At 39.8% G+C, this 26,025-nt stretch overlaps 1 protein-coding gene across 2 annotated transcripts in view; it reads left to right on the forward strand.

The window, feature by feature from the left end:
- slc25a21 (solute carrier family 25 member 21) overlaps positions 1 to 26,025 on the forward strand; it is a 116,760-nt gene that overhangs the window by 84,816 nt on the left and 5,919 nt on the right. For both annotated transcript variants that reach the window (XM_008399143.2, XM_008399144.2), the window contains 5 exons: positions 821 to 904; positions 17,371 to 17,437; positions 19,159 to 19,218; positions 24,150 to 24,257; positions 24,358 to 24,522. In XM_008399143.2, the coding sequence (XP_008397365.1) occupies positions 821 to 904; positions 17,371 to 17,437; positions 19,159 to 19,218; positions 24,150 to 24,257; positions 24,358 to 24,522 (484 nt within the window). The remainder of the gene's footprint in view (positions 1 to 820; positions 905 to 17,370; positions 17,438 to 19,158; positions 19,219 to 24,149; positions 24,258 to 24,357; positions 24,523 to 26,025) is intronic.

Raw genomic sequence — 26,025 nt, forward strand, 5'->3', positions numbered from 1 at the left:
CTTACTGCTGACCTTGTGACCAGGCAGTTGACACCATATGAGAAGGGAATCTTTCTCTTGTCCCGTTGCATCCAACATGTCTTTCTGTCCTCGCAGACTTGCTGACGTCTTTTTTTTTCTTTTTTTTTTATTGGTAAATCATTCCCAATTCTTGCTTTGCCATATGTTCTGCTGTTCAAAACCATTTTAAATTTCTTGCTTTTCATCAGACCACTTTATTGAACCAATTTATTTGGTGACATTTGTACTATCTGATGAAATGGTACAAATCTCTTTTAGCAACTATGCAGAGAGCATGATTTCTGAGCTTAATTAATATTCTCTCATATTTAAAATGGTTACACAGATCATACTTTTATTAGGTAGTTACCTGCTTATTTGCCATGCAACAAAAACGCCACCAACCTTCCCCATCACAGTAAAAGTTTACATGTAACTAAAGAGTTGTTATAACTGGCTTACTGGCATGTTAGCAGTTGGTAAGCTTGCTGCGAAAACTCAGTGTTGGGGTGTAGGGTTACTAATTGGATCAGTTGGGTTAAATAAATGTTTGAGCGTTCCCCCGTACTAACACGACCTAGGGTTGCGAGCCTCTCATCTTTGCAGGAGCGGGTGGGAACTGGGGGTGGATGGGGTAAAGCAAATGAAGGAGAGGGGAGGAAAATAAAGTGGGAAATGAGCTCATTAATGATAACATCAAATTTGTTCAGTGTGTTTGACGCATGTGTGAAAGTGCTTCTAGGAAAAAAAAAAAGACGTAGCTACAGTAAAAGCCCCAGTGATGGCTAAAACTTGAGTAAAAATCTTTTTGTCCTTGCAGGTTTCAAATCCAGGGAGGATCGAGCGACCCCACCAGCTACAAGAGTCTACGAGACTGCTTCCGCACGATTTTCCGCAAGGAAGGGTACGTAATTCCCAACCAGTTTTGACAATTGCAGATCCACAGAAGTAAAGCAATTTTTTTTGTATTGAAATTTCTATTATTAAATGCTTATACAGCACCTTGAAAAAGACAGTCCAGACCATCAATCACAGCTGCCGGAGGTGACCTTGCGAACAGCACATCTAGAAACTAGCAAAAATAGTTCTGCCTCAATCAGACTGGATGCAAAGTGTTTATGAACATACATTTGCATGAATTGCCACCAATTCACAGTTGGACTTTGATCTTGATTTTGACCTTTATAACACATGCATATGATTTATCCCAAAGTTCCATCCTGAAACTATCCTAAAACTTTTAAATGCATCTCTTCTCCAACACATCCGGATCAAATGAATGGTTCATTACCAGGCTGCTGCAGAGCTGAGTGACATACCAGTGAGGGAAATCAGCCATTTGATTCAGGTGTGGTGGAGGAGGGATGCATCTAAAACCTGCAGGATAGCAGCTCTTAAGGACTGAACTTGCGCTCCCCTGAACTTAACCTTTCCATTGTAGCTCTGGCAGTGTGTTTAGTTATCCTGGTAGAAGATGAAACCCCCTGCCACAGTCTCAAATGTTTTTTTGTTTTTTTTTAACTAATAGCAGGTTTTCTTTCACACCACCTCTCAAGTCCGTGCAAAAGAAAAAAAATCATCACCAAATGACTAAACTGCAACCAACACACTTTATAATAAAGATGGTGTTTTCAGGGTGATGTGCTGTTTGTTTTCTTTAACAGATAACAGTTTATGTGTTGACCAGAAAAATTCAGTTTTGGACAAATTTGGCCTCAGCATCTCCGTCTGCACCTCAATGTAAATTGAAACTCTTCTGGTTTACTTTTAACAACGGCGTTCTTCTTGCCATTATTCCAAAAAAGCCACATATGTAAAGTGCATGATTAAAAGCTGACTTGTTGCCAAATTCTCTTACTTGTGCCGTGGATTTCATGTCGCGCCTCTGCTTGACTGGCCTCTCACCTTAGCTGATTGGTCATATCTTTGTATCTTTGAGATTAAATCACACACAACTACGCTATCGAGCTGAAAGCAGCTGTTGGAATTTTATATAGAGGTATCAGAATAAAGGGGGCAAATATTTTAGATTTTTGTATGTGAAAAATTGTGCATTGCGAGAAAATGGGAGACAGATTAAGAGGTATGCTGGGTCTGTAATTAGGGGATTATATCCAAAACCACATGCATGCCTTTTAATTACAAAGTAGCGATGTTTCAGAGATTAAAAACTTGATCGTTCTTCTGTTCTTCAATCTCATCAACTGTGCGTTTGTCTCTGTCAAACACGGTCCTGAGTATCTTCACGTTCACTACAGTTTGTGCCAGACGAGAGTAGACTAACTAACGACAGAGATCCTGCTGTGCTCCATCCGGCTCTGCTTTCCTCGTGACAGCCCTGTGAGACAGTGCAGGTGTAAGAGAAAGTGTTTGCCACTTGCTCTGTTTACGGCGAGTCGACAGCTTTACTGCGGATATAAAGTTGATCTGCTGCGAGGTGTGAGCAGGCACGCGGTGAAAGGGCGGTTAGTGACAGTTGGCAATCTTCACTTGGCTGGGGTTCATCAACAACAGCTTCGCCGCTGCAGTCAACCCCCCACCCTGCCATCACTCAACGCACATTATCGTTATAATATTTAACATCTTTGCTAGCACATGTTTTCTGAATCGGCTACTGGGGAAGTCGGTCCGAGTGAATTTCCAGAGAACTGTAACAGTGAGACGACTGCTGTATTACATCATGCCCCTCAGATAAGCTGGAAAACTACGCTGACTTTGAGTTTATCCAGCAAAACGCTGCCATGTTTGGAAGAGCCCCCGACGACAGTAGATCCACTTTCTTTGCTGGCCGAATATCTTTATGGTATATTTTTGCTCAGTCTGTAATAACTTCCCGGTAGCACGTTGTGGATCACCTCCAGGCCAAACCACTTAGTTATAATTATACAAGAGTATTATAGGCCCCACTGTTGTAGAATTATTATTAAAAATAAACATTTCCAGCCAGCTTATGGCAGCACTCAGCTAACACCAGACCTCACTCTGTCTGAGGTGAGGAAGAAGGAAATCTGAGCTTTTAGCTTAAGCTATGCCATTAAAATGAACAAAGACTTGAAAGACGACACATAAAATGCAGGCATATAGGATTTGCTTCTTCAAAGGAAAAAAAACACATTCGAGCATTCGTTCTTAAAGTCCAAAGAAAAAAATAATATGTGGGAAAAGATGAAAAAAAGTCACCTTTTTTATCACCTTATGCATTAAATCCTCTTACATTTGCTTGTAATTACTGCTGTTAATTGTTTGCGTCTGGAGTGAGATAAAAATGTAATTTATGGGAGCAGTTGTGAATATTTTCAGCAGGGTCACGACATTGTTAGAAGTGCCCAAGCATGATGTGAGGATGATGGAAATACAGTAGAATCGTGATTAAAAGGTGGCATGTGCTGGTGTGAGATTCCCATGGTATGACGACCTTGAGTAAAAATGCCACATTTTAACCCAGAGATTTAAAAGAAAAAGGTTCAGCCTGCTCTCTGGATTTATTTTAAACAGAAATCAGAAAAATCCGTCATTTTAATTGCTGCTGCTGTTAAGCAACAGGTAGAATGATTGAAAGATAGGCAGCCGAGCTATATGTTGATGGTTGCTCTATTTTAAGTACTCATGACATTATTTACTTATCATTTTATTTATGGTCTTGACTCAGACTTGTGGTCTGGGACACGAGGCTTGACTGAAAGAGCTTGAAACACAGGGGGTGACATCGCTCCATCTCCATTTATTTCCTATGGAATGTAAGCAGTGAGGCAACAAATGCTTGTACTCCTTCAACATGTATGTAAAATTTCAACACGCAGACCTCTGAAGCAACACAAGAAACTTTTGTTGCTGGTTGCTTTTTGTATCCTGAATATCTGGAACCGTTTTCCTTTGCTGCTGCTGTCCAGGTTTTGAGCCCATAAGGAATCTAGACTTGACTTAGACTTGCAGTCTAATGACTCAAGACATGACTGAGACTGTTGGGTTGGGACTCAAGACTTGACAAAAACCACTTCTCCAACTTTAACTGGTTCTGCACCAGTCTGCGCTGGCCAGAATTAACTCCATTAGCAGATTGTCTCCGTTTTTCACACTCACTTCAGGTGTAGCACAGGGCGCGTCGAACAGGTTGCACCTGTAATTAAGTCACTGAAAACGCCGAGCAACATTTCAGCCGCTGCAGGGAATTTCTACAAGAAAGTACTGAAATATCTGTGTTCGTTTAAGTCCATCAAAACCACAACCTCAAGGTCATCCACCACTGAGTGTCATTGCTAACATCATCAGAGTGTCTACCACAGACCTAGACTCGCTCTCCAACTCAAGACCTGACTCGTGGTCTGGACCTAGACTGGGCTTGGAAGTGAGAGTTGGACTTGCACGCTAATGATTCAAGACTTAGGCTTTGATGAAAGTGGTGGTCTAAAACTGCTGTCCTTCAGGGCCAAAGTCCAGCAACTTTTAGATGTGTCCCTTGTCCTATACACTTGGATAAAACTTTGAAACTGCCTCACCAGTATGCAGTCAGACTCTGCAGAGCTCGACTAATGAGCTTATATTGGAGCCAGGTGTGCTGAAGCAGAGACATCTAAAAGTTGCAGGAGACCGGCCCTTGAGGACTGGAGTCTGAGACCACTGTAAGAGTTGACCTAGATTCACACTCTGAAGACTCGCAAGCCGACTTCGACTTTTTGTTTGGGAATTAAATCTCGTTAACGGTGTTTATTTAATGTATTCAGTAGTGAGTGCAAACTGAGATCTGCTGTAAGCTACATGTAACAACTTTGATGCAAATGCATTTAGATTTTTCTGTGAAAAGATGTGCATGATTTAATAGTCCCTCATCATGGTTTACTGGTTTATGACAGTCGGTTTGTGTTTGGTGTCGCATCCGATAGCGGTCCAAACAAATGTTTCTTCAACTAAGCGCTTTATTAAATGACCTTTGAGTCATTTCAGAAGGAAATGCCCTCATCTTGCCTTTTACATTTTATTATTCCACAGTTAAACATCCACCGTACCGTGGGACATATGTGCTGTTTAGACTTGACAATGGGTTTTAAAACCCTCCAAAGCCAGTAATATGTAAAGTTTAGGAGTGGGTAATTTAAACACAGGTATTAATACAATCTTTAAAAAAAATAAATAAATAAATAAAAAGCACCTTAGGCTATTTAGAGATGTTCATTTTGTTCTATTTTTGTTTTAGCATAAATCCATATTTATTTCACTGCTGAGGCAAATATTGCACACAATCAATCTTCAAATGATTTAAATCGCTTATTAAAAACTGTTTATTGCTGTTGATTTCCTGTCGAATTACAAGGAGCAGCAGTTGTGTTACTATTTTATCTGCACAGACAGGATTTCGCTTGAGTTACATAATTATGGTCATAAATTCTTTTATTGTCAAAGTGAAATTAGGCCTAAGAAACAATGGCACTGGCTAGACAGCATGAATATTATAAATATTTTCACTCAATAGAGACGGGAGACTTGATTTGAACTCATGGGAGGAAAAAAAGGACCTGTGAATATTTCTGCTTTATGCAAAAAAAAAAAAAAGTTTGGAAATTAGTGATTAAAGAGCCTGCTAAAACAGCAGGTCGTCAATTTTTACTTTCTTTTTATAGACGCACAGGATGTTTAAAAACAGATAATGTGGGACCACACCCCACCGCTCCTAACATTTGTGTGTCTTCCTGTTCTGGTCTGTGTAAACCAGCAGTGGAAGTCTTAACAAGCGGGCATTAAATGGTGATTCAGTCGGAATGTTTGCTCAGGTAGCTGCTTAACAGACACGCTACTTGCTAATTTGCTAACTGTACTCATAAAATGGTGATGACTTTGTCTTTTACTTGTAAGGAAGTGAAACGTGTAGGAGTGGCTGACACCGAGCAGAAACAGGTGAGGGAGGGGGGAGCGTAGCGGTACTCTGCTTCATACAGCCAAATCTTTGGTATCTCATTAAAAGGACGTTAAGCTGTTGGAACAGTTTGATGGAAAAAAAATTAGCAGATTGAAAACAATATCTTTTTAAAACCTTTATTTCCCTTGATACCGGTAACTGGCCTCTGCCCATTTGGACCTATTACATCAGGGTTAAGAGGGGATCTAAGGTTGACACCAGCTGGGACCACCCGTAACGGCAGTAAATACGGGTGGTATTTAATAAGCGTGTCCTCCAAATTAGATGAGAAACATTGTGTACACATTGTTTTTTCCTTCACCTTTTGTGTACTTTTTTATGGGACCAAGAGAACATGTTAATTGTTCTCCCAATGTTATTTTGGTGGGGGAATTTATGTTAGCCTTGAATAAAATAAGCCGGCCCGTCTTCTGGTTTGGAGAATTGTTTCCATTTAAAAACCACGCAGTAAAATAAAGCATTGCAGGTTATGATTTACAATTCGTATCTAATCAGCTGCTTGAAATGTAACCCAGAACATGTCGGAAGGTGAATGCTCACATTGAAAAGAGGACTTTTGCCAAATCTGTTCTATTTGGTGTAGTCATTAGGATGTACAGTGAGTTGAAATATTTTTAGTAGTTCAGCGTATCCTCCTGGCCCACATCTGCTGCATTGTCCCTCAAGGTCAAGGTGAAAGGTAGACCTTGGGTATTGGAAAATATTTGCAGGTGACACTGTTTACATGATAAAATATTCCCCAGGGTGGTTCATATTGCCTGGGAATCTTCTCAAAGCTACGGTGCAAAGCGTATATTAAAAAAAATAATAAAATAAATTAAAACTCTAAAATAATTGATTTGCACAGTACACCTTTACTATTCATTGCTTTTCTTGATTGGTCTCATCAAGTGCAGTTCTGTCACCGGCACGCTCCTCTCCAGATGGATGGAGGCTGTTAAAAAAGGAAAGGTTTATGAAAATGAAAGCCAAATTATACACACCAGAACAAACAAACACAAACTCACGTTCATTTGGCTCTCCCCCGATGTCCCACTCTGTGTCATGAGGCCATTTGTTTAGGGAAGACAAAAAGGGACTTGGTGCGTACTTTACATTGACAATCAAATGAGGATTCAAATGACGGCCACTCGCTGGAGTCCATATTTGTTCTGTAACAAATTTCACTCCTTCTTCATCACCCAGTGGCTCCCCAGTCTGACCACACCCGGGAAATCTGTGGCCACCATTTGCATGAACATAGAGAGCCGAGGGAAGGGCCTTCCGTCTGACTAAAATAACTTGTTAACACGGACAATGCGAGTGATTCATTTTTGTTTCCTATGCAAGAAACTTGTTGGGATAAAATGATTAATTTTTACTTACAAAACAATTTCAGGTGTTGCATACGAACGCTGCATGAAAACCTCCTATTTAATGATAAACGTATGGAGCCATTGTTCTCAAAGGCATTTTATGTTAAAATGCCTCTGGATAGAGATTTAACCAACGTAAGAAAATCCAAATGTTATGGACTGCAACTAATTGCGCTTTTTGGAGTTTCAAAACTGCAGGTTTTCAGTAAACTCTGGATATGACTTGAATTTATATCCCCAAATCTGCAAAAGAAAAAAAAAAGTTCCAGATTGGTTTACCCTCTAAAATCTGATACGGTAAAAGAAATGGACATGAATCCACCATATGTATGTAATGTCTGCTCAATTTACAGTGATCTGCAAAAAATGCCTTTAACATTTTGCCACCAAAAACTTTTACATTATTTCATCAGAATGTGAGGTGAGAAGGTGCAGAAATCCACTGATCAATTAGAACAATACCATTGTTCTTCAAAGTTGGTCGCGCACTCAATCTACATTGCTGGAAGTAAGCCATTGGAAACCCTTTCTGTAGTCTGGCCAGAGGAACGTACGCAACACATCAACATGTTGGTGGTTCTGGCATAATGTTATAGTGATGCTTTTCTTGAGCAAGAACGGAATCTGGTCAAAGTTAAACCAGAAATGGTTACGGCTAAATACAGGATTACATTGGAAGAAACATTTTAGAGACCACAAAAGACTGAAGACTGGGACCGAGTCAGACAGCTACAATTAAATGATGATGATCGAAGCACTTTTATGTGCTTTGTGACCGATCTGACGAACCTTGGACTATTTTGCAAGTGAGCAAAATTCTCTACCTCTACTTGTGCAGAGCTGATGGAGACATCTGCCAAGATACTTGCAGATGTTTCTGCAGTAGGAGGTGATTCAAATAAGTACTTGCAGATCAGTTTTAGATGCAGGAAGGAGCCTTTACTTGTGCAATATTGTTCAGTGACATACGGAAAATTAGCTATTGGTGCATTTTCCCTTAATTTGCAGGACGGCATCTGCAGGCTGAGAAAGTCAATGCTGAACATGTACTATCCCATGTGGACTATTTGACAGTCCAATCTTGACTCCTTACTGAATGGGAGTTTGGTTGATTTGCATGTGCTACACTGCATGAGGAACTGATTAAATGAGGTCGTGGCCGGAGTTCAGCCAACCATTTGGCACTTTTTGTGGATTGGCCGGCTGAGCAAGTAGCCATAAGCCGGTTGGATTAGCATACACACAGATCCCCATTCACTGAATAAGGAAAAAGGAAGTTTTTTTCCTGTTTTAAGATTAAGTTTGTCCTAATAAATGCTAACAAGATGTACAACTTTGAAGAACACACAGAAGTTTGTTGAGATCTACTGCTGCAGTCTGAATTTAGTTTAAAATATCTCATGCTAATTCAATACTTTATATCTTGTTTACTGACTAAGCACATTCTGACAGTTTGTGCTAGGCTGAACAAGTTTTTTTTGTACTTGGTGACACCTTGTAAGAAAATTAAATTCCTGGTCCAAATTGGTCTTTTCTCATTACCACAGTTGTTCTAGTCTATAGAACAGGGAGTGCCGCTCATTTGTTGCAGGTGAATTGGTGTCTTTAGCACATAAGGAATGAGTTGCCCTGAAGTAAGCTTAGACAAAACAGATTTCTGGACTTCATCTGCAGAATGTTTTACCTGAAGACTTGATGTCCCCTGAACACGTTTAATTAAATTCAGTTTATTCGTATCGCGCCAAATTCAAAAAGAATCATGAGGAACCGTATCTTGCGATGTTGACGCAAGATACGTCAACAAATGGCTGGCTCCATTAGACGTCACTGGCGTGGGATGTTTTATTAAAAATAATAGATATGAGTACGTTGATGTAAGTTATTACTTTCTGTTCTGCACAAATGTGTCCTTCACGGAGGAGGGGTGAGAAGAAAGCTTAGTCAGATGACTAGTGCTCTAGTCAGATGACACCAAAATAAAAAGTTTTTGCCATTAAGCAAAATGAGGGTTTACATATCTGCTAAAAAGGGACATGCGTGGCAGAAAACTAAAGCTGTACAATCTCTTGAAAGCACCATCCCTATATTTAACACCTTCAGGTAAACGTGACCTCTGAGTATAGTCTTGTTGAACAAACGGTGCATAAAAATTTTTTTTTCCTAAATGATTCATATTATTAGTCCCTTGTTATGATTCTCTAAATTCTTGTACGTAGTTTTTTTTGTACCCCACCTAAATCCTACTGTTGTCGCGTTCAACCTTATGAACAATGTGTCGCATTCTCTACTAAAAATATCCTGGCTGGCTCCGCTTGATGACAAGTGTTTTGATAATTAGTTGTGGTTCACTGCAGTTAATGGAAGGTGGCGTGTCTTCTTTGGAAATGTAATGGCCCGTCTGCTTCGGGTTATATTGAGTAGAAATATGCGCCAGCAGCAAAAATATTTACACTCGTTCTGAATCAGCCAAGATCATCTCTGGTGACTTGCAGAGTGTGTTGCCACAACAGAGCCGACGCAGCCTTTCACAGGATGTAGTCGGTCACGCCACGTTGTCCTCTCCGTTGATCATCTGTTTAGATGTTCTTTGATCTCGGTTTACAGGGAAGTCCTGTATATTTATTGTAGGCCTGAAACAATTCCTCGAATGATTCGAGTACCTCGATTATTAAAATTCCTTGAGGGAAATTTATCTGCTTCGTAGCGCACCGTGTTCCGCCCGGATCATTATTTGTGGAGGGCAGCGCTCTTCCTTTCGCCTTTGAGTTGTTGTGAAGTGCTAGCAGCCTGGTGTTGAATTGTGCGGTGGTTTGTGAGGGTTTGGGGGACAAATAAGGATTGTTGAATTTTGCTATAGCGTTGGACTACGACAGCTTTCTCTGGCGTCGGAATCGTGTCATCACAGTTTTGGAGCGAACGGTAGGAATCGGAGAGAGAGAGAGAGATCCGATTCTTAGTCATAAGAATATTCTTTTATAGTACTCAATTACTAAATGTTCTCTACCAGTAACGTATTTGTCCGCCACTCGGTATCAGGGCCAGAAGAGAAAATTATACTCACCATTGACAGAAATCCCGTGCTACATTTTTATGATGCCAACACTACACACCTATTTGTTTCCAATAATGTTAATATTCCTACAGCACAGCAGCAGTTCAGATGGGAATGTAAAAATACCTGCAGAATTCTGAAAATGTTGGGCAAAAGACTCTGAAGTTGCTTGAAGAAATGTGTTACAGTATGCCAGAGTTTCTGGTCTTTGTTCATTTTATCTCAGGCAAACTTTTACCTTAATCTAAGAGAGTAACTGTTCCTGCTTACACTTCTCCTGTTAAAGGACTTGTCTCTGTCTCATGGTCAAAGTATACTCTTATATATCAACAGTGGGATCAACCTGGTGGTCAGATGATGACATATGATCTCCTAGGTATTTGCTTGAACTGTCAGATCTCTTGGCATTTCTTTCATTTCTTTTCTCTACCTGTATGCTTTTTTTCATACAGTGGAATGGCTGATTTTATTTTCTGAGACCCCTTTGAGTCCCTTCCTATATCTCATTAGCTAAAAGCTCTCGGATATCTCTTTCGATCTCACCATGATGTTCAGCCGTCAGGAGCACGTCAGACTAAAGCTGCTTCTCGCCTGTCAAGTTTCAGTCTAACCAGTTAATATATGGTTTGGGTTTTATCCCAGTTGTAGTAGCTCCATTACGGTTTGCTCCTCACCATTGTGGGCGTGAATATGGGTGGGCCCTGATCACAGCTGTGGTCAACTCTCCGATGATGTTGCTGGCCCGAACATAATGAAAACCGCTCAGATTTATTTATTTTTTTATTTTTAGATGTGCATCCTTTGGATTTAGTTAATACAAAAGATGTAAAACAATATCCACGCATGAACTTTATTGGGGGGGGAAAGGAAAATGTCAAACTAACACAATGGAGTCCCTGAGTTTCACACCGATCGGCACATAACTGCAAATCGCTCCGACAGAACGCTTACCAGAGCTGTGCAGTTTCTCGCTTCTTCATCGTGGGCCTGTTCCTCAGATGAAGGTGCTTTTCAATCACAATCATTCTGCTCCAAAAGGTCGATGCATGTTCAAGATTAAACTAATAATTTCGCTCTTCCACAGTGTGGAAGAGGTCATTCCACATGCTCAGATGGCATGTCCTCTGGAACGCTACAGTGGATTAAATGTCCTACTTTACTCTTCACTGAAATGTGCTTTTGTTACATTTTAAGCACATTTGAAACATATAGGCTGTCATAGGTCTAGTAATTTATTTACATGATTCACATGTACTGACTCATTCAATAAATTTGAACATTATTGAAAAGCCTTTTTATACGTATTAAATAGATTAATTACACCAGTGGATATATGAAACCCTTCTTTGTGCTAATCATGATCTTTTCCATTTACACCAAATGAAAACATGACATTTAAAATTCGAACATTACTGATCACACCAATAAAAAAAGAAAAAAACTGTTTCCAAAAAATTGTTTTCATGAGTTTTAATCCGACAAGAGACTAACTGGGAAATATGTTTTAATTTATTGAATATGACTGTATTATTATTAATATACAAGCAGGATATTTGGAGGTTTAACTCATTTGTATATGACCAAATTAACAGGGAATCCACTGAGAGAAGCTGCACAATTCATCCCTTACTTCAGTAAGGGATGAATTGTGGTCTTTGACCAGTAACATAAACAAGATATTGAAGGACTTTTTTATTAAATCCAGGAAGTATTTTTATCACAAACATAGATGGGATGTGATATTTAGGTCTTTTTTTTAAAATAGGGGTAAAATATGCATATCTTTCAAAAACCTCACTTAAAGGGCTGCAGCTGAAATGTGTGTTTCCGATTTTCCCTGAATGGAATATCTGTATGGCCATGGAAAAATGCTCCATTTGTGAATGTACAAGGAAGTGTTAGAATGTACAAAGCTTTTGACAGCGTGTTTCCATAGCGACAGACTTGTTTGCTGTTTATGCACTGATTATTTCCCACAAGTTCAACTTAGTTCATGTTTTTTAAGTTACCATAAAAAGCACATCTAAACATTCTGTATATTTTGAACCTGCTGAAAAAACAAGAAGTTTTAGATTGACTGTCTTTTAAAATGCACAAAGGTTGTTTAAGGGCTTGGACCTGTTTGACCTGTTTGACTTTAAGTCCATCCCCTTAAAACAACATTTAGGCATAAAAGCAGGGCACACACAGGGCACACACTGTCTGTTGCTGGTGACAGTTTATCAACACAAATGCCAGCAACCTAAAAAAAAAAAAAAGTTCTTCTGATTAGTCTTTGCTGCGTTTCGACATGGTGGAGTTCAAGAAACACAAAAAGTTACACTCAAAGACGCTAGAGGAATTTTAAATGGTATGTTTGCGTACAAAATATACCTAAATTGGCTAAGTACCTCTATCGTTTTTGGCACAACACTGTCACTGTAAACCTTACACAGGTTCCAACATATGAACTATTCTTGCCCATGTTTTCACTAAGTCTGAGGCTGTGGGAAACGCATGTGTGTGCACTTCTAAATGTATACGAAACACCCTTTGTGCTCCCTTAGCAAAACAAACCGTTGCATTATCTCCCGCAATATACAACATGCTCCAACCTATCACTTTCCATTCCATTCCATTCCAAAAGAGTACATTCAGTTTGAAATAAAAAAAATAATTAGAATAGCTTCCGAACTTCAGTCTGACCAGCACTCTGCAAATGGCTCAACTTAAAACTGATTCGTTTCAAAATACAGCCTTCGTTGTACGTAGGCATACATCTTCATTTTCTGGCTCAGAACGTGCTTTAAATCAGAGCTGGCAAAGGCGAGTTGGAAATATTACTCAAATTATACAGTTAAACACTTTTGAAATGTCCAGTATATCATATTCTGAAAGTACTCTCAAATCGTTTCCTCATCGTACACCTGAAGAACTTGTTTATTTAGGTTTGTGGTTTGGAAATGTGTCTCAGTTGTCATGGCGCCAAGCCGGCATAATTTACTCGCTGTTTGTCTCTTGTTAGCTAGAGTCGAAAAGAAATTTAATGTCCTTGGCGGCTCGGGGCTGATGTACAGCGAGGAAAGTTAGAAAAGTAGGATGGAATAATCCATGTCATGATTTTGTAAAAATATTATTTATAAAGCCTCTTATGCCTTGTATTCATTTTGATGTTGCAGTTGGAACCTCTGAATGGAGAGTCAAGCATGGCATTCAGTGTGGGTGATTATTCCTTTTTCTCAAGTACCACTTATTGAAGTTTCTTTGGAGTTGAAGCGAATACAGCTGAGGACCTGAGGAAAGGCAGTCCGGAGACTGAAGTTATTTATATGAGCAGGTACTGCCACCAAAGACTCACTGTTCAGGAATGTCACGGACAACTCTTGAGAACTGGGTAATGCGCTTTCCAAATTCTACAAGTTTTGCCTGCCTATAAATTGCTTTCTGAATGGTAAAACAGATCCGACCGTAAAAGTGAAAAGCCTCATCAGCATCAGGAAGCTTCGCTGTCACTGCTCACATCCAGAGAAATGTTCAAGGCACAGAAATGGATATCAATTATGAAAAGGGTCTGATTAATTTTGTGAAAATGAATATTTTTGTATTGATTGAGAGCAGTATATGATTCATGTTTGTATAATAAAAATGAAAGGTGATGATTGTTTTTAGTAAGTTTAATTGTCTTGATAGATGCCTTTCACATTTCCTATCAAGCAAATTTTGTTGGTTGAACAAAAATAATTTTGAGTCTTAACCTGCCAGAAGCACGAGTCATTTATGCATAACTGTAAGATTTACTGGCACAAAAGGTTTTCCATATTTAAATGATGCAGATGCATCAGATTCTTAAATATAGGCTGTTTACAATGTGAAGATTGCATTAAATATTGATTATTTTAGAAGTTCTTGGTAAATTCTATGGAAAGAAAAAGTGAAAAGGAGCCAAGTGTTGTAGGCATTTCTTATTCAGTTAAAAACAAAATAATTTCAGATTGTTCCAACAAATGATGCTTCATATGCAAAGGTTGGTGAATTCAAATGAACTCTTTGAATAAGACCTGTCCTCATTGTTGTAGGGGATTGAGCAGCTCTGCTTTCACATTGAGGGTGACAGGAGACATGAAGAGATAAAAGCTAATACTTTTGTGTTCATTACCTGAAAATAATGGGATGCAGTTATGTTCAAGGAAGCATGAGTTTCTATTTTTGTTCTGTACTTTTGATCATTTTCCAACCTGATTAAATCAAACTTTGGATCGACCTTTTATCTGCAGTAGAAAATGATGAATTGTTTCACTGTCTTTTAGAAATCCCATCCTGAATGCGATTCCTTCCTGGTAGTTAGTCGTTTTTCTGGTCCTGAGGATTATCTTTTTCTCATGAGAGCCAGAAGCTCAGTAGGAGGAAATATTTAGCTGCATCTCTTTGTTACTTCTGTATCTGATATGGAGGTGGCTGCTAAAATGTCATATTTACATTTTGAAAAGGGAAAACCCCTGCCTTTAGCAAAAAAGAGGTACAAACTACTTCCATATGCACGGCTTTATAAGTGTTTTGTATATAATTAGTGCGGTGAATAAAGTGCAGAGAGATTGAGCAGCTGAGTGAAGTGCCATCCTTCAACTGGTTCCTTGTTGCAACTAAATGCTGTGTTGTGTTAAGCTATGTTTGGTATTAAACTGATGAACAAATTGTGCCTCGCAAGTTGGACTACGGGCAGCAAAGTTCCTAAATACACAATCTAAAATTGTTTCTTGGCAACATTTTCTGTTGATTTTAGAAACTTTCCTGGTGTCTGAATGAATAATACCACGTTGTATAGAGGTTTAACAAACGCAAAACAAAACACTCCTCTAAATGGTCAACTTGGACAATAATGAAAGAAGAAAATGAAGGTGAGAAGGAAAGTATTGAAATGTCGCCAGTAAGCCAGTGAATATTGCTTAGGGTCACTTCTCAACCCTTACTTTTATTTTAATTAGATAACTCTATATGTTGACACAGTAATGTTGCTTTGTTGTATTGAAAGCCTGTACATTCATGACGAAAATAACAAGGAGTCCAACATCACCAATCACATCAATCAGAAAAAATCTCAAAGATCGTTTAACAGTCCCTCCAAAAAGTTAGTGTTGCAGTCTCAACGATTAATGCAAATTCAGTCATTTTTTGCAAATTTTGTGTGATCTTCCAATTTTCACCAATCATCCTAACATTTACTACATTTCATTCTTTTATATTTTGACATATCTCCTCAGCCTCCCTTCTAATTTAACTTCCTGTTTCTCAACACCTCTTCAAGATAAAAGCATGCGTGATGCTAAACAGTAATATTTGTCTTGTATTTTTTATTTATTCATTTATTTTACCAAAAAAACACCATTTTGAGATGTAGTGATGGTGGGTACGTGTCAGCCGTTGTTTCAATACGCCACGAGTGTACGCATACTGACGCCCGCCGGTTACACTGGTGGATCTGATCACCGAGGGGAGGTGCTGCTGCCGAGCCCGAGCTGCACAGTCATTTGCATCATGACCATCAAATAAGCAGAGCCAAAAGGCAAAAAAAAAAAAAAACTTTGCCAACTTTCCAAAAACCTCAAGTTGAGTAATGCTGCTGCATGCACAGCATGATAATGACGATTAGTTAATCTATGCCAGTATGTCATAAGCTTGTTACCAAGAATGCTGATGTTGTTGTTGCCTATTTTAACAATCAAGTCTACAAAGAAGAGCGTGTCAAAATTCCTCCACAGTGATGTGAAAGACTCAGTACCAGTAATAGCAAACATTTAACGGCCGTTGTTGGGTGGCAGAAGCGTTTCTTGGGTTCAGATGCATTTTCTCCTCGTTAAATAAATACTCATTACGAAAACACATTTTGTTGTTGTCTTTGATGTTAGAAATTGTTTGATCTTAAACAATTAAGTGTGACAGGAATCAAGTCACAGAGCACAGTCGCCGTGTGGGGCTGCTTCTTGTGCTATGATGCCGGGCCTTTTTACATGTTACCAGGCCTGAATACATCACAAGACTTGAGTTCATGTTATACCGAAGACGAAATGCCTTTTTAAAAAATGTGGTTCAACAAGACAACCACCCACAAAGTGCCAGCGAACATCAGAGACAAACAAGATTAACATTATTTTGGTGTGAGCAGCCCAATCCCTGGGATTTAATCTAATGGGAAACTCGTGGAGTGACGTTAAATCTGATGCTTCTTCAGCAAAGCCTTTCAGACAGGAATACCTGGAACGAGGTACCAGAACGTGTTTGTAACATGTGGACCAGCTCTCCAGAACAGTGATTGAATAAATATTACCTCAGCAGTCTACAGAAAAGCTAAATCTTCAAGCATTATTCAGTTTTTAAAGTCAAATATTAAGGTTTATATAGAAAAAAATCCACTCTATTTTCAACAACCCAGAATTCCTCCATTTTTTATTTTTTTCTGTAGACTGATAAAGTAATTAAAATGTTGATGTAATGGCAGAATGTTATTTCTCATTTTTCTTTACCTGCATCCTCTTGTCTTTCCCTTGTCAGTTTGCCAGTATTGTAGAGGTGCTGTTCTCCTCATTTTGCTTCCAATCATCAGCCTTATTCTGTAGTAATTATCTAAAGGGATGTTTGGGTATTTGTAATGCCTACACTTTACACACAAACTTAGAAATATGACTTGACCTAACCTGAAAATCGGACTGTGAGAGGAAGGTGCTCAAGCTTTCAAAAACAACTTTAAATTCTGCAAACATTTTGCTTTTGTGACCAAGTTCTCATTGCTCCACCGCTAAGCTTCCCATTGACATTTACTGGCTTCCGTTTAAATCTGTGCTATATGTATAGGGATTTTCATGCTATAAGGAAATATGTTTGATCTAGATTTTAATCCGTCCACCTAAAACCACGCTTGTTGGTGAGAAAGTCGACCCTGAATGTTGACTTGATACTCACTGTCGTAAAGTAGACGTCTTTTGGGGTTGATTTTTTTTTTTTTTTTTTTTAGCTCTAAACACAACCAAGCAGCTGACAGGAAAACGAGAGACGCAACAATTTATTTTCTCTCCCTGCAGAATCTTTGGCTTCTACAAGGGAATTCTGCCTCCTATCCTGGCAGAGACCCCGAAGAGAGCAGTGAAGGTAGGATAAAAGATGTGTGTGTTTATCTATGGAAAGCTGAAAAGCTTCTCAGGATGTCACGCAAGGCCCAGGATCTAGTTTCATTGTGAGCTGCCGCTGTACTACCATATGAAAACACTCAAACTGCTGTTGCATAGAACACACGTGCTGATTAAACACATAACGCCCTCAACCATGTCTGCCTCTTTAGACACTCCTGTTTGCCCTCTCTGCAAACCCAATATTGACTTACAAGTATTTGCTGTAAGCCATGGCATGAACGTCATCTTTTGATAGTTATAGGTGAGCAGAATTACCCATTGGAGGTTAGGCTGGGAGCGAGGGGTGCGGAGGGAGAGTGCTACTTGGCACTATGCTGCTCTGTAATGAGACGCCAGAGACAAAGTGAACTTTATAAATAAGCACTCACACTGAGAAGATGGGGTAATCGCTCACATGGCAAGCAACACTGCTGATGGTGAGACATTGCTGCACCAAAATATTGGCGCAGATTAGCACTCTCCAGCCACCTCAGCTCTTATTTCCTCTACAAATTGGCGGAAGTGCCCTTTGCCGACGTAAGAGATTAAGCCGGACGTTTAGGAGTACAGTTTTAGAATCTCGAATCTTAAAGTAGCGCCATTTAATGGGTTGTGCACTTGAAAATGTTTCAGAAACCCTGAAGGGTTAGTTTGGGTTTCTTTGTAAAGCTATTAAAAATAGATAAAAAATGTTATGTTGCCACAAGCTTCGTGGAAAGTTTCACAAATCCTTGCAGCGGTGGAAGCTAACAGGATAATCACAATCGTCGTATCAATTCACATCAACGGCTAATTTGGCGAAGCTGCTTTTGGCGACTCCGCCAGGATCATTCTTTAACAGCAAGACCGGGAACACACTGCAACCTACCGCTTTCTATGCTGCTGCAGAACTGATGCAAAATCCAAAAGATTCTTCCACAGAGCTAAAGCGCACTGGTGAGCTGCAGCTGATCTAGCAGGTCGAGGCAGACAGCAGACTCAACCAGCATGAGTTGTTTTTACCACCACTCAGGGGATTTAGATACTTTCCACCAGCTCACAGTAATGACATCTTTCTGTTACTTATGACAGTTTCAATGAACTTCACCACAATAACAGATTTATTGTGCCTAAATTAAACTTGTATTTCAGGAGCATAATCTCACTCTAAAACTTAAAAAAAAAATTTTTTTAAATGAATCATTTAACTTGACTATATTTGTTCAGTGGGTTATATTTTAAGAAATGATAGTTGAATAACAGTGGAACAACTCCAGTTACCTTTGAACTGCATAATTTTTACAACCTACATTTTCCAGTAAAATATGACATATTCTCAGATTTAGAGCATACAAGGAACTTTGAATATTTTGCTTTGCACTATTTCTCTACATCCTGCATCCTTGATGTTGTGTCTGACCAACCATTTCTGTGTTGTTCTAGATCGTTACCTTGCTAAAAGACCTAATGGAGTCTCTTTTTCAGTTTAAACGTAGCCTCCGCTAGATATCCGTTTCAAATTTCTGGTACATCAACAAGTTCCTGACGGTATATGCTGAAACATCCAACATTTGGAGGAGTTGTTTTTCAAGTATTCATCCTAAACCCACAACCTTGGTGTTCCTACATATTAACCAGGACAGAAAAGTTGTCGCTCACGGATGGCGTTGCATGTTTTGTGACTTTCCCGACACGTCGTTAATCCTGATCTTGCCTCCACAGTTTTTCACCTTCGAGCAGTACAAGAAGGCGCTGAGTCTGACGCCTTTGTCTCCTGGCATGGTGAGTGTGCCAAACAGAAGCACCTGAGTACACTGTCGCTTAAACACACAAACCTGCACAGAACCAGGAAGAATAGTTCATCTGACGTCTGCTTAGCTGCCAAAGTCAGTTAAAGCAAACATGAACGGCCAAAAAAAAATTTTACCAGGCAAATTATGTCATGCGAGTGCAAATGTTCTTACAAACCTTCAGTTGCTACTTCAACAATGAGCGACTTCAACAATGAGCTACACATAAGCACATTTAGAAGGGAAATTACTGTCACTCATTGTAGATTTTTTTTAAATTATATATCGACATTGTACAGACGCTTGATAGTTTACTTTAACAAGTTTACAGTTTTTCGATATCAGTGTGACAAATATAACATTGCTTTTCTTTTCAGGCATAAAGACATATCGGATGGCAATGGACAAAATAAATATTGTAACTAGGGATTAAATGATAAAAGACCGGAACACCACTTTTGTTCAATGTTAAGCACATGTGAAAGCATTCTTGATGAATGACACACACTCCAAAATGTCAGGCCTATCACTGGTGTATAATAAAAATGTATAATAGCTTGTATAAATATCGCATAAGCCGTTCAACTTATTATTTCGTAAGATGAAAACCTGTGAGGTTCAGTCTTAGCTCAGGTTTTATCTTTGCCGAATAAAAAGAAAAAAAAATCCCAACGATTTTCAGAAATTTGTCAGATGCCATGTTTATTCCGCTGGCAATTTTTGGTTAAATTTATTGGTTGGCATTCTGTGAAGATGAATAAGAACTTACAACACAGGACTGCCACAAACCTCTTTGTATGTTATGTGATCGACCAACACAAAGCAGTACAAAATTTTTAAGTAGAAGGAAAAGTTCTTGGGGTTTTTTCGGTTTTTACAAAAATGTGACGCATTTGCGTTTAGCCCCCTTTTTTTGCTTAGGATCTCTAAATAAAATAAAAAAGTGCGTCATTTTGTCTTCAGAAGTCACATAATTAGTACACCAAGTCCCTCTGTGTGTAATTGAATCTAACTACGAATAAAGCTGTTTTATGTAGATCCTGGAGGTTTGAGAACATTAGTGAACAAACAGCATCGTGAAGACTAAGGAACCCAGCAGACAAATCAGAGGTAAATTTGTGGCAAGGTTTAAAACAGGCTTTGGTTTAGAACAATATTCCATTTCAGAAAGCACTTTCTGTCCCATCATCTGGAAAGGAAAACAGAATGGCATGACTCTGGAGGAGCTGCAAATACCCACAGCTCAGTGGAAAGAATTTGTTGACCTGCTTAACATTTGTGGTGTGCTCCATGCCGCTTCTTTCCCAGATTGGAACAAAGCCATTACTCAAAGACGTAAGAAGTTCTGCTTGCAGAAGGACGCAGCAAACGTGGAAGAATGCAATCTGTTTAGATGAGACCAACTCTTTAACCCACGTGCAAAATACAATGTTTGACAGAAAACTAACACTGCACATCACCCTGAATATTCCAAACCCCCCTTGAAACATGGTGGTGACAGTGGCAGATGTGTTTTCCTGAGCGGGGACAGTGAGGCTGGGTCAGAGCTGACGGGAAGGTTTGCAGTTTCCCAGTGAGTGGATGCTTGGTGTCTGTTTTGATGGCGCCTTTGTTTGGCTTTGCCGTTGGTTTTCTGCAGATTTTGTCTTTTCATCTTGTATTGGGGATGTTGTATGCATGACTTCCACTGATGAGTGGTTCCTATGGAGGCATTCTTTGCGACGCTTCGATGGGCGGAAGAGAGGACAGAGAGCCGGTGTCCAGGTGAAGCTCTCTGGAAGCGTGGGGTCGTTGGCAAGCGACACCATAAATCTCTCATCACTCGTTGGTTTGGCTTTCGTGCTAATGAGGATTTTATAATCATTTCACCAACTTTGATATGTTCCACCTGAAACTCTGCGATATTACTGCACCAAGTACTCGTCAAGGTTTCTTACTTCTGTTGATGTGTTACTTGTCATTGTGCAGAGGCTTAAAATGTCCAAATGGAACGTACTAATGGATTTTAGTGACTTTTTATCACCTGCTCTCAAGCTGTAAAAGTTGGGATGATGACACTGACCTTTTTGCTTAGAACTTTATCAATATTATAGACTTAAATGTATTCAGTATTTATCAGGACTTCCTCACTCCGAAGAACACAAATGATTTTGTTTTTACTTTAGGTTTCAAAATTGATTGCATGTCTTCTGAGAGCAGTTTAAATTCCTCGACAGCAGACCTTTTTTCCCCGCTGATTTTAATCTTTTCTTTGCTCCTTCCAGTGACGTAGAGTCTCAGATGGATCATTTTTTAGCATTGCCTCTTATTTTAGAGGGTATCTGCCCTGTTAAGAACAGACCATAACCCGTCTCAAACACCACCACACCATAGGTAAATGATAACATCCGCTGCTTAAGGCGTACTTGTGGAAAACTCTGACGCCTGTGGACAAAAACCCATTTACAGGTATTTCTTTTGCAGCTTCTTTTAATAATAGTCAACTTTTTCTTTTTCTAAAAGTAGACTTTATTTATTTTTTCCATAGACAAAGTTAGAAAGATGAGTACAATATTTATCTGTCTGCACAGTTCCCTCTCCAGCTGGGCCTTTTATTTCAGATTGTTTCCTTACCTGGCTCAGCTAACCCTGTTGGCGTCATGAAAGCTTTCTGGACATTTTACCAGCTCGCCTGTTCAAGACTGTTTTTCAGTGTCTTGGTCCTAAATGTACTTAACATAGCAAACACTTCTTTTATTTTATTTCTGGTCAGTTTATCTGAAGAGTGCTGTCGTCCACCCACTTTAAAAAAATAATAATTTGTGTTGGTCTGTCGTATATAATCTCAATTAAATACATTACAATGCCTCTTTTTACTGATTTTGAGAAGGAATCAAAATCTGTAAAAAAAAAAATTTAACTAAGTGTTTTGTTTTAATCTCTTAACTAACTTATTTACTACAGTGTTAACTTTTTATGTTTCGCTGTGAATATTTTGTAAAGTCTGTGTGCGGCAGGATGCCTCTTATAAAGATTTCTGATCTCAATGCTACTCTGAAATAATTTAAAATCTACAGCTCTCCTCCTTATGAGTAAAACTGAAAACGAAACACAACCCAGAAACAACACATTCCCAGGCATGTGTAAATTAATAATGGAAGTTAGAGGTAGTGTTATGTAATTCTCATTAAATAATTCATCCATCCATTGACTGCACCCAGGGGGCTGGTGCATATCTCCAGCGATCATTATGTGACCCTGGAAAGGTCGCCAATCCATCTAAGGCCAGTAGACAGACTCGCAGAACAACCAGCCATGCACACACTCACAGCTAAGGATGACTTTGAGGGACTGATTAACCCAATGGTCATGTTTTGGGACTGTGGGAGGAAGCTGGGGGGTACCTGGAGAGAACCCACGCATGCACAGGGAGAACATCCAAACTCCACGCAGAAAGACCATGGACTGACATTTAAACCCAACTGTGTCATTGACTTGACATGAAAATGACTTATAAAAACATTTTAGGGAAACAGACTCCAGTATAAATACTTAGGATGATGCAGAAAAGGCCTGTCACGCAAAAGGTCCATTTATCATCCTCCTCATGGAAGCATCAGTGATGGATTGTTTTCCTTGTTGGCATTTCCAGATCCAAAACTTGTGTAATTTTAAATATCTATTTTGAAACATTCAAATTTGGCGTGCACTGTGGAATCTGTTTTTGTGCTGTTTCCACCTACCTGTACCTGATACGCTTGCGATTTGACTAAAATCTGTCGTAAGCTGACCTGCACGGCTGCTCGTTTAGAAGCAGATTACACCACGTCCAGTGACTCCACAAATAGTTTTACAATCTTTAAGCAATCATCTTGCAGGCGTATTTAGTCCCAGATTTGGAAACGGACAGATTTGAGTTCCCGGGATGTGGTTGTCACATGCCCAAAAATTTAGTGGGGGGGGGCAGGGGGTCAATTGTCAGTCATGATGGATGGTTTACCTGCAAGTCCGTATCAAAACCACCTCCACACAGAGAACATCCTCTCCTGGCTTTACAGCCAATGGTGGAGAAATGTTTACCTACTTCATCCATCAAGCTCTTGTTCCACTTCTGCTCCACCTCCTCCCTTACCATCTTCTTCCTGCAAGAGCTGCAAACCTCAAATTCCCCAGAGGCCCGTGTGCATCAGGCGCACTAATTCACATCAGATCATTAACGCAATTTAATTACAGATTAGCGCGTCGTCTCTCTTTCTCCCAACCCTATTCAGCGTGGCACAGCTGAATGCCTTCACTCTGATTAATGAGGACACACACAGTAATAATACAAATAAGGAATTAAAACATGGCCGCTTGGCTGTGTAAACATCGCGAGGCATGTCTGAGAGGATGGGTCCTGCGGTTCTGACAGCGGGACAAAGACGCAGGAAGAGTAATGAGCTTCAGACACGTTCTCGACATGTTCCCATTACGCCTCTCGCCGAGCATGCATTCATGCACATTTGCACACACAGACACAAAAACACGCCGAAATACAAAGCTCGGTGTAATACATCTGGTGGTGCAAGTTCCATTTTTAATTGCGAGGCAGGTATATGAAGTAATGAGACCTGCAGTAGTCGTCTTCTTCAGGACAAATTACGTGAAACTGCAACAGTCTTGCTTCCTCTTTCCACTCGCCTTCGTTTCCCCTTGTAGATAACATCTAGCATATTGTCAGCTAACACCCTCAGGTGTCTTGCGTGTCTTCGGGAACAGTTTGTCTAACCATGACAGAGACACATTTGCATTTTGGAAAAAAACAAAAAGGAAAAAAAAAAATTCTAGAAACACTGCTTCACGGCTGAGCTTTTGGGACTCGTCTTTAACGGTTTCTCTGCTCCATCTCTGCCCAGATGTTATCCTTTCACTCTCGTGGTTAAATCTTGTCCATCTCCCCTCCAGGCGCTGTCTGTAGCCGGCCTCGGCTCAGGCTTGACCGAGGCCTTCATCGTCAACCCATTCGAAGTGGTGAAAGTCAGTCTCCAGGCCAACAGGGACTCCTTCAAAGAGGTTGAGTGAAAGAAAATGCTATTCTAACTTTTAAAACGTTGCTTAAATGTTCACGTTTTTTCTTGTGACCAAGATCCTTTTCAACTCTGTCTCTCGACAGCAACCCTCCGCTTTCGCCCAAGCACGACGTATCATCAACTCAGACGGCTTTGGATTGAGAGGTCTGAATAAAGGGTTAACGTCAACACTGGGACGCCACGGAGTTTTCAACATGATCTACTTTGGCTTCTACTTCAATGTCAAGGACGCGATCCCGGCCAACCCGGTAATATGCGAGGCAAAAATCTGCACTGTGTGGAATTTTGTCTGCGGCACATTCCTGCTGCTGTGCCTCAGCTCTGCCTAACCTTTCCTGACTCTGCCTACTTTTGGCTAACCTCAGCCTCTGTGATCCTCACATGTCCTCGCCACATTGCTGCAGGAGAATAACAAGTGTTTAACAGTATGATTAGCTTGCACGGCACGGAGGAAGCAGAAATCAGAGGGAAGCTTCCAAGATCAGCCCCACTAATACCTCGTCTGTTTGCTCCTCATAACATCCTCAAAGTTTCGGATTACACATCCGGCAGCGCCTGATGGCCCAAACAAAAGTTAATTTTGTTTAATGGAAACGTTACCATACGCCACTTCCACATGTACAATCCAGAGCATTAGATTAGAAGTCCAATGAACTAATTGGAAGCAGACAACCGTACTATTTTCGAGAGGAGGTTACAGTGGGAGGCCCGACTCTGTTGTATTTTTCACATTTTTTTTCCAAAGCTGCATAATGTACATTGAAGTGGTCATCTTCTGTGAATAATGATTATGTGGCTAGACGACTTAAATAACTTTCTTCTTGGGTTATGGCCGTTGCTTGTAGGCTTCATCCATGTATGTGTGCGGTGCAGGAATTTTGTTTGCGAGAGGCTAACGACACACGCTTTTAAAATATACAATGACTTGTAAAAGTCACTGCTTAAAGTTTATGCTGTTTAAAACTTCTTGTGATTTTGTCAGATCGTTTGTTACAACTTAAGTGTGTTTTATAGACCTATAGAGTATACTCTTAAAATAAAGGAAAGTGCAGTTCCAGGTCTTTAGGACTATGTTGATACCAACTTTGTACATCTAGAGACTGAAATGTATCCCCTTTTCTCTTTGTAAAGTTACTCGTGTGCTCTGTCGCTTCATCTGTGAACACAACGTGGAATATGCTTCAAGCTAAACCGTTCAGTTGTAGCTCTGGCTGTACGTTTAGCGTCGTGTTGTGAACCTTCTTTTGCGCGTCCTGGTTGTCCTCCATCCGTCTCCTCATTTGATGGACAGAGACGGCTTACCTGTCTCAACAGAGGATCAGCATTCATAGCGCATGATGCTGCCAACACCATGATGCATTGAGGGTGGTTTGCATAAATTATTTTTCTAATGATTTTTATGCAAAACAGAATTTTGCAAGAAGGTAAAAAACGTAATTGTTTGTCTCTTCTTGCCAGCTTCCACATGTTTGCTCTTTCTCCTTTCAACTTGGACTTTATTTATGCCAATAATCCATATGAGATTAAGTGACTCAAAGTTGGATTCTTTTATCAAACAACTGATTTCTCAGTGCAATTGGTTTCACTTATCTTTATTTAGAGGTAATGGAGTTTGATACGTATTCACGCTGCACAGTTCTGATTTTATTTTTATTTAAAACCCTGCATTTAGTTTTATTCGACCTTGTAATCATGCGCTAATTTCTACTGGCCAGTCAAAAATCCGTTTTAATAAAATACATTACAGTTTT

The sequence above is a fragment of the Poecilia reticulata genome, linkage group LG22 (assembly GCF_000633615.1).
Source record: "Poecilia reticulata strain Guanapo linkage group LG22, Guppy_female_1.0+MT, whole genome shotgun sequence".
Classification (NCBI taxonomy): Eukaryota; Metazoa; Chordata; class Actinopteri; order Cyprinodontiformes; family Poeciliidae; genus Poecilia; species Poecilia reticulata.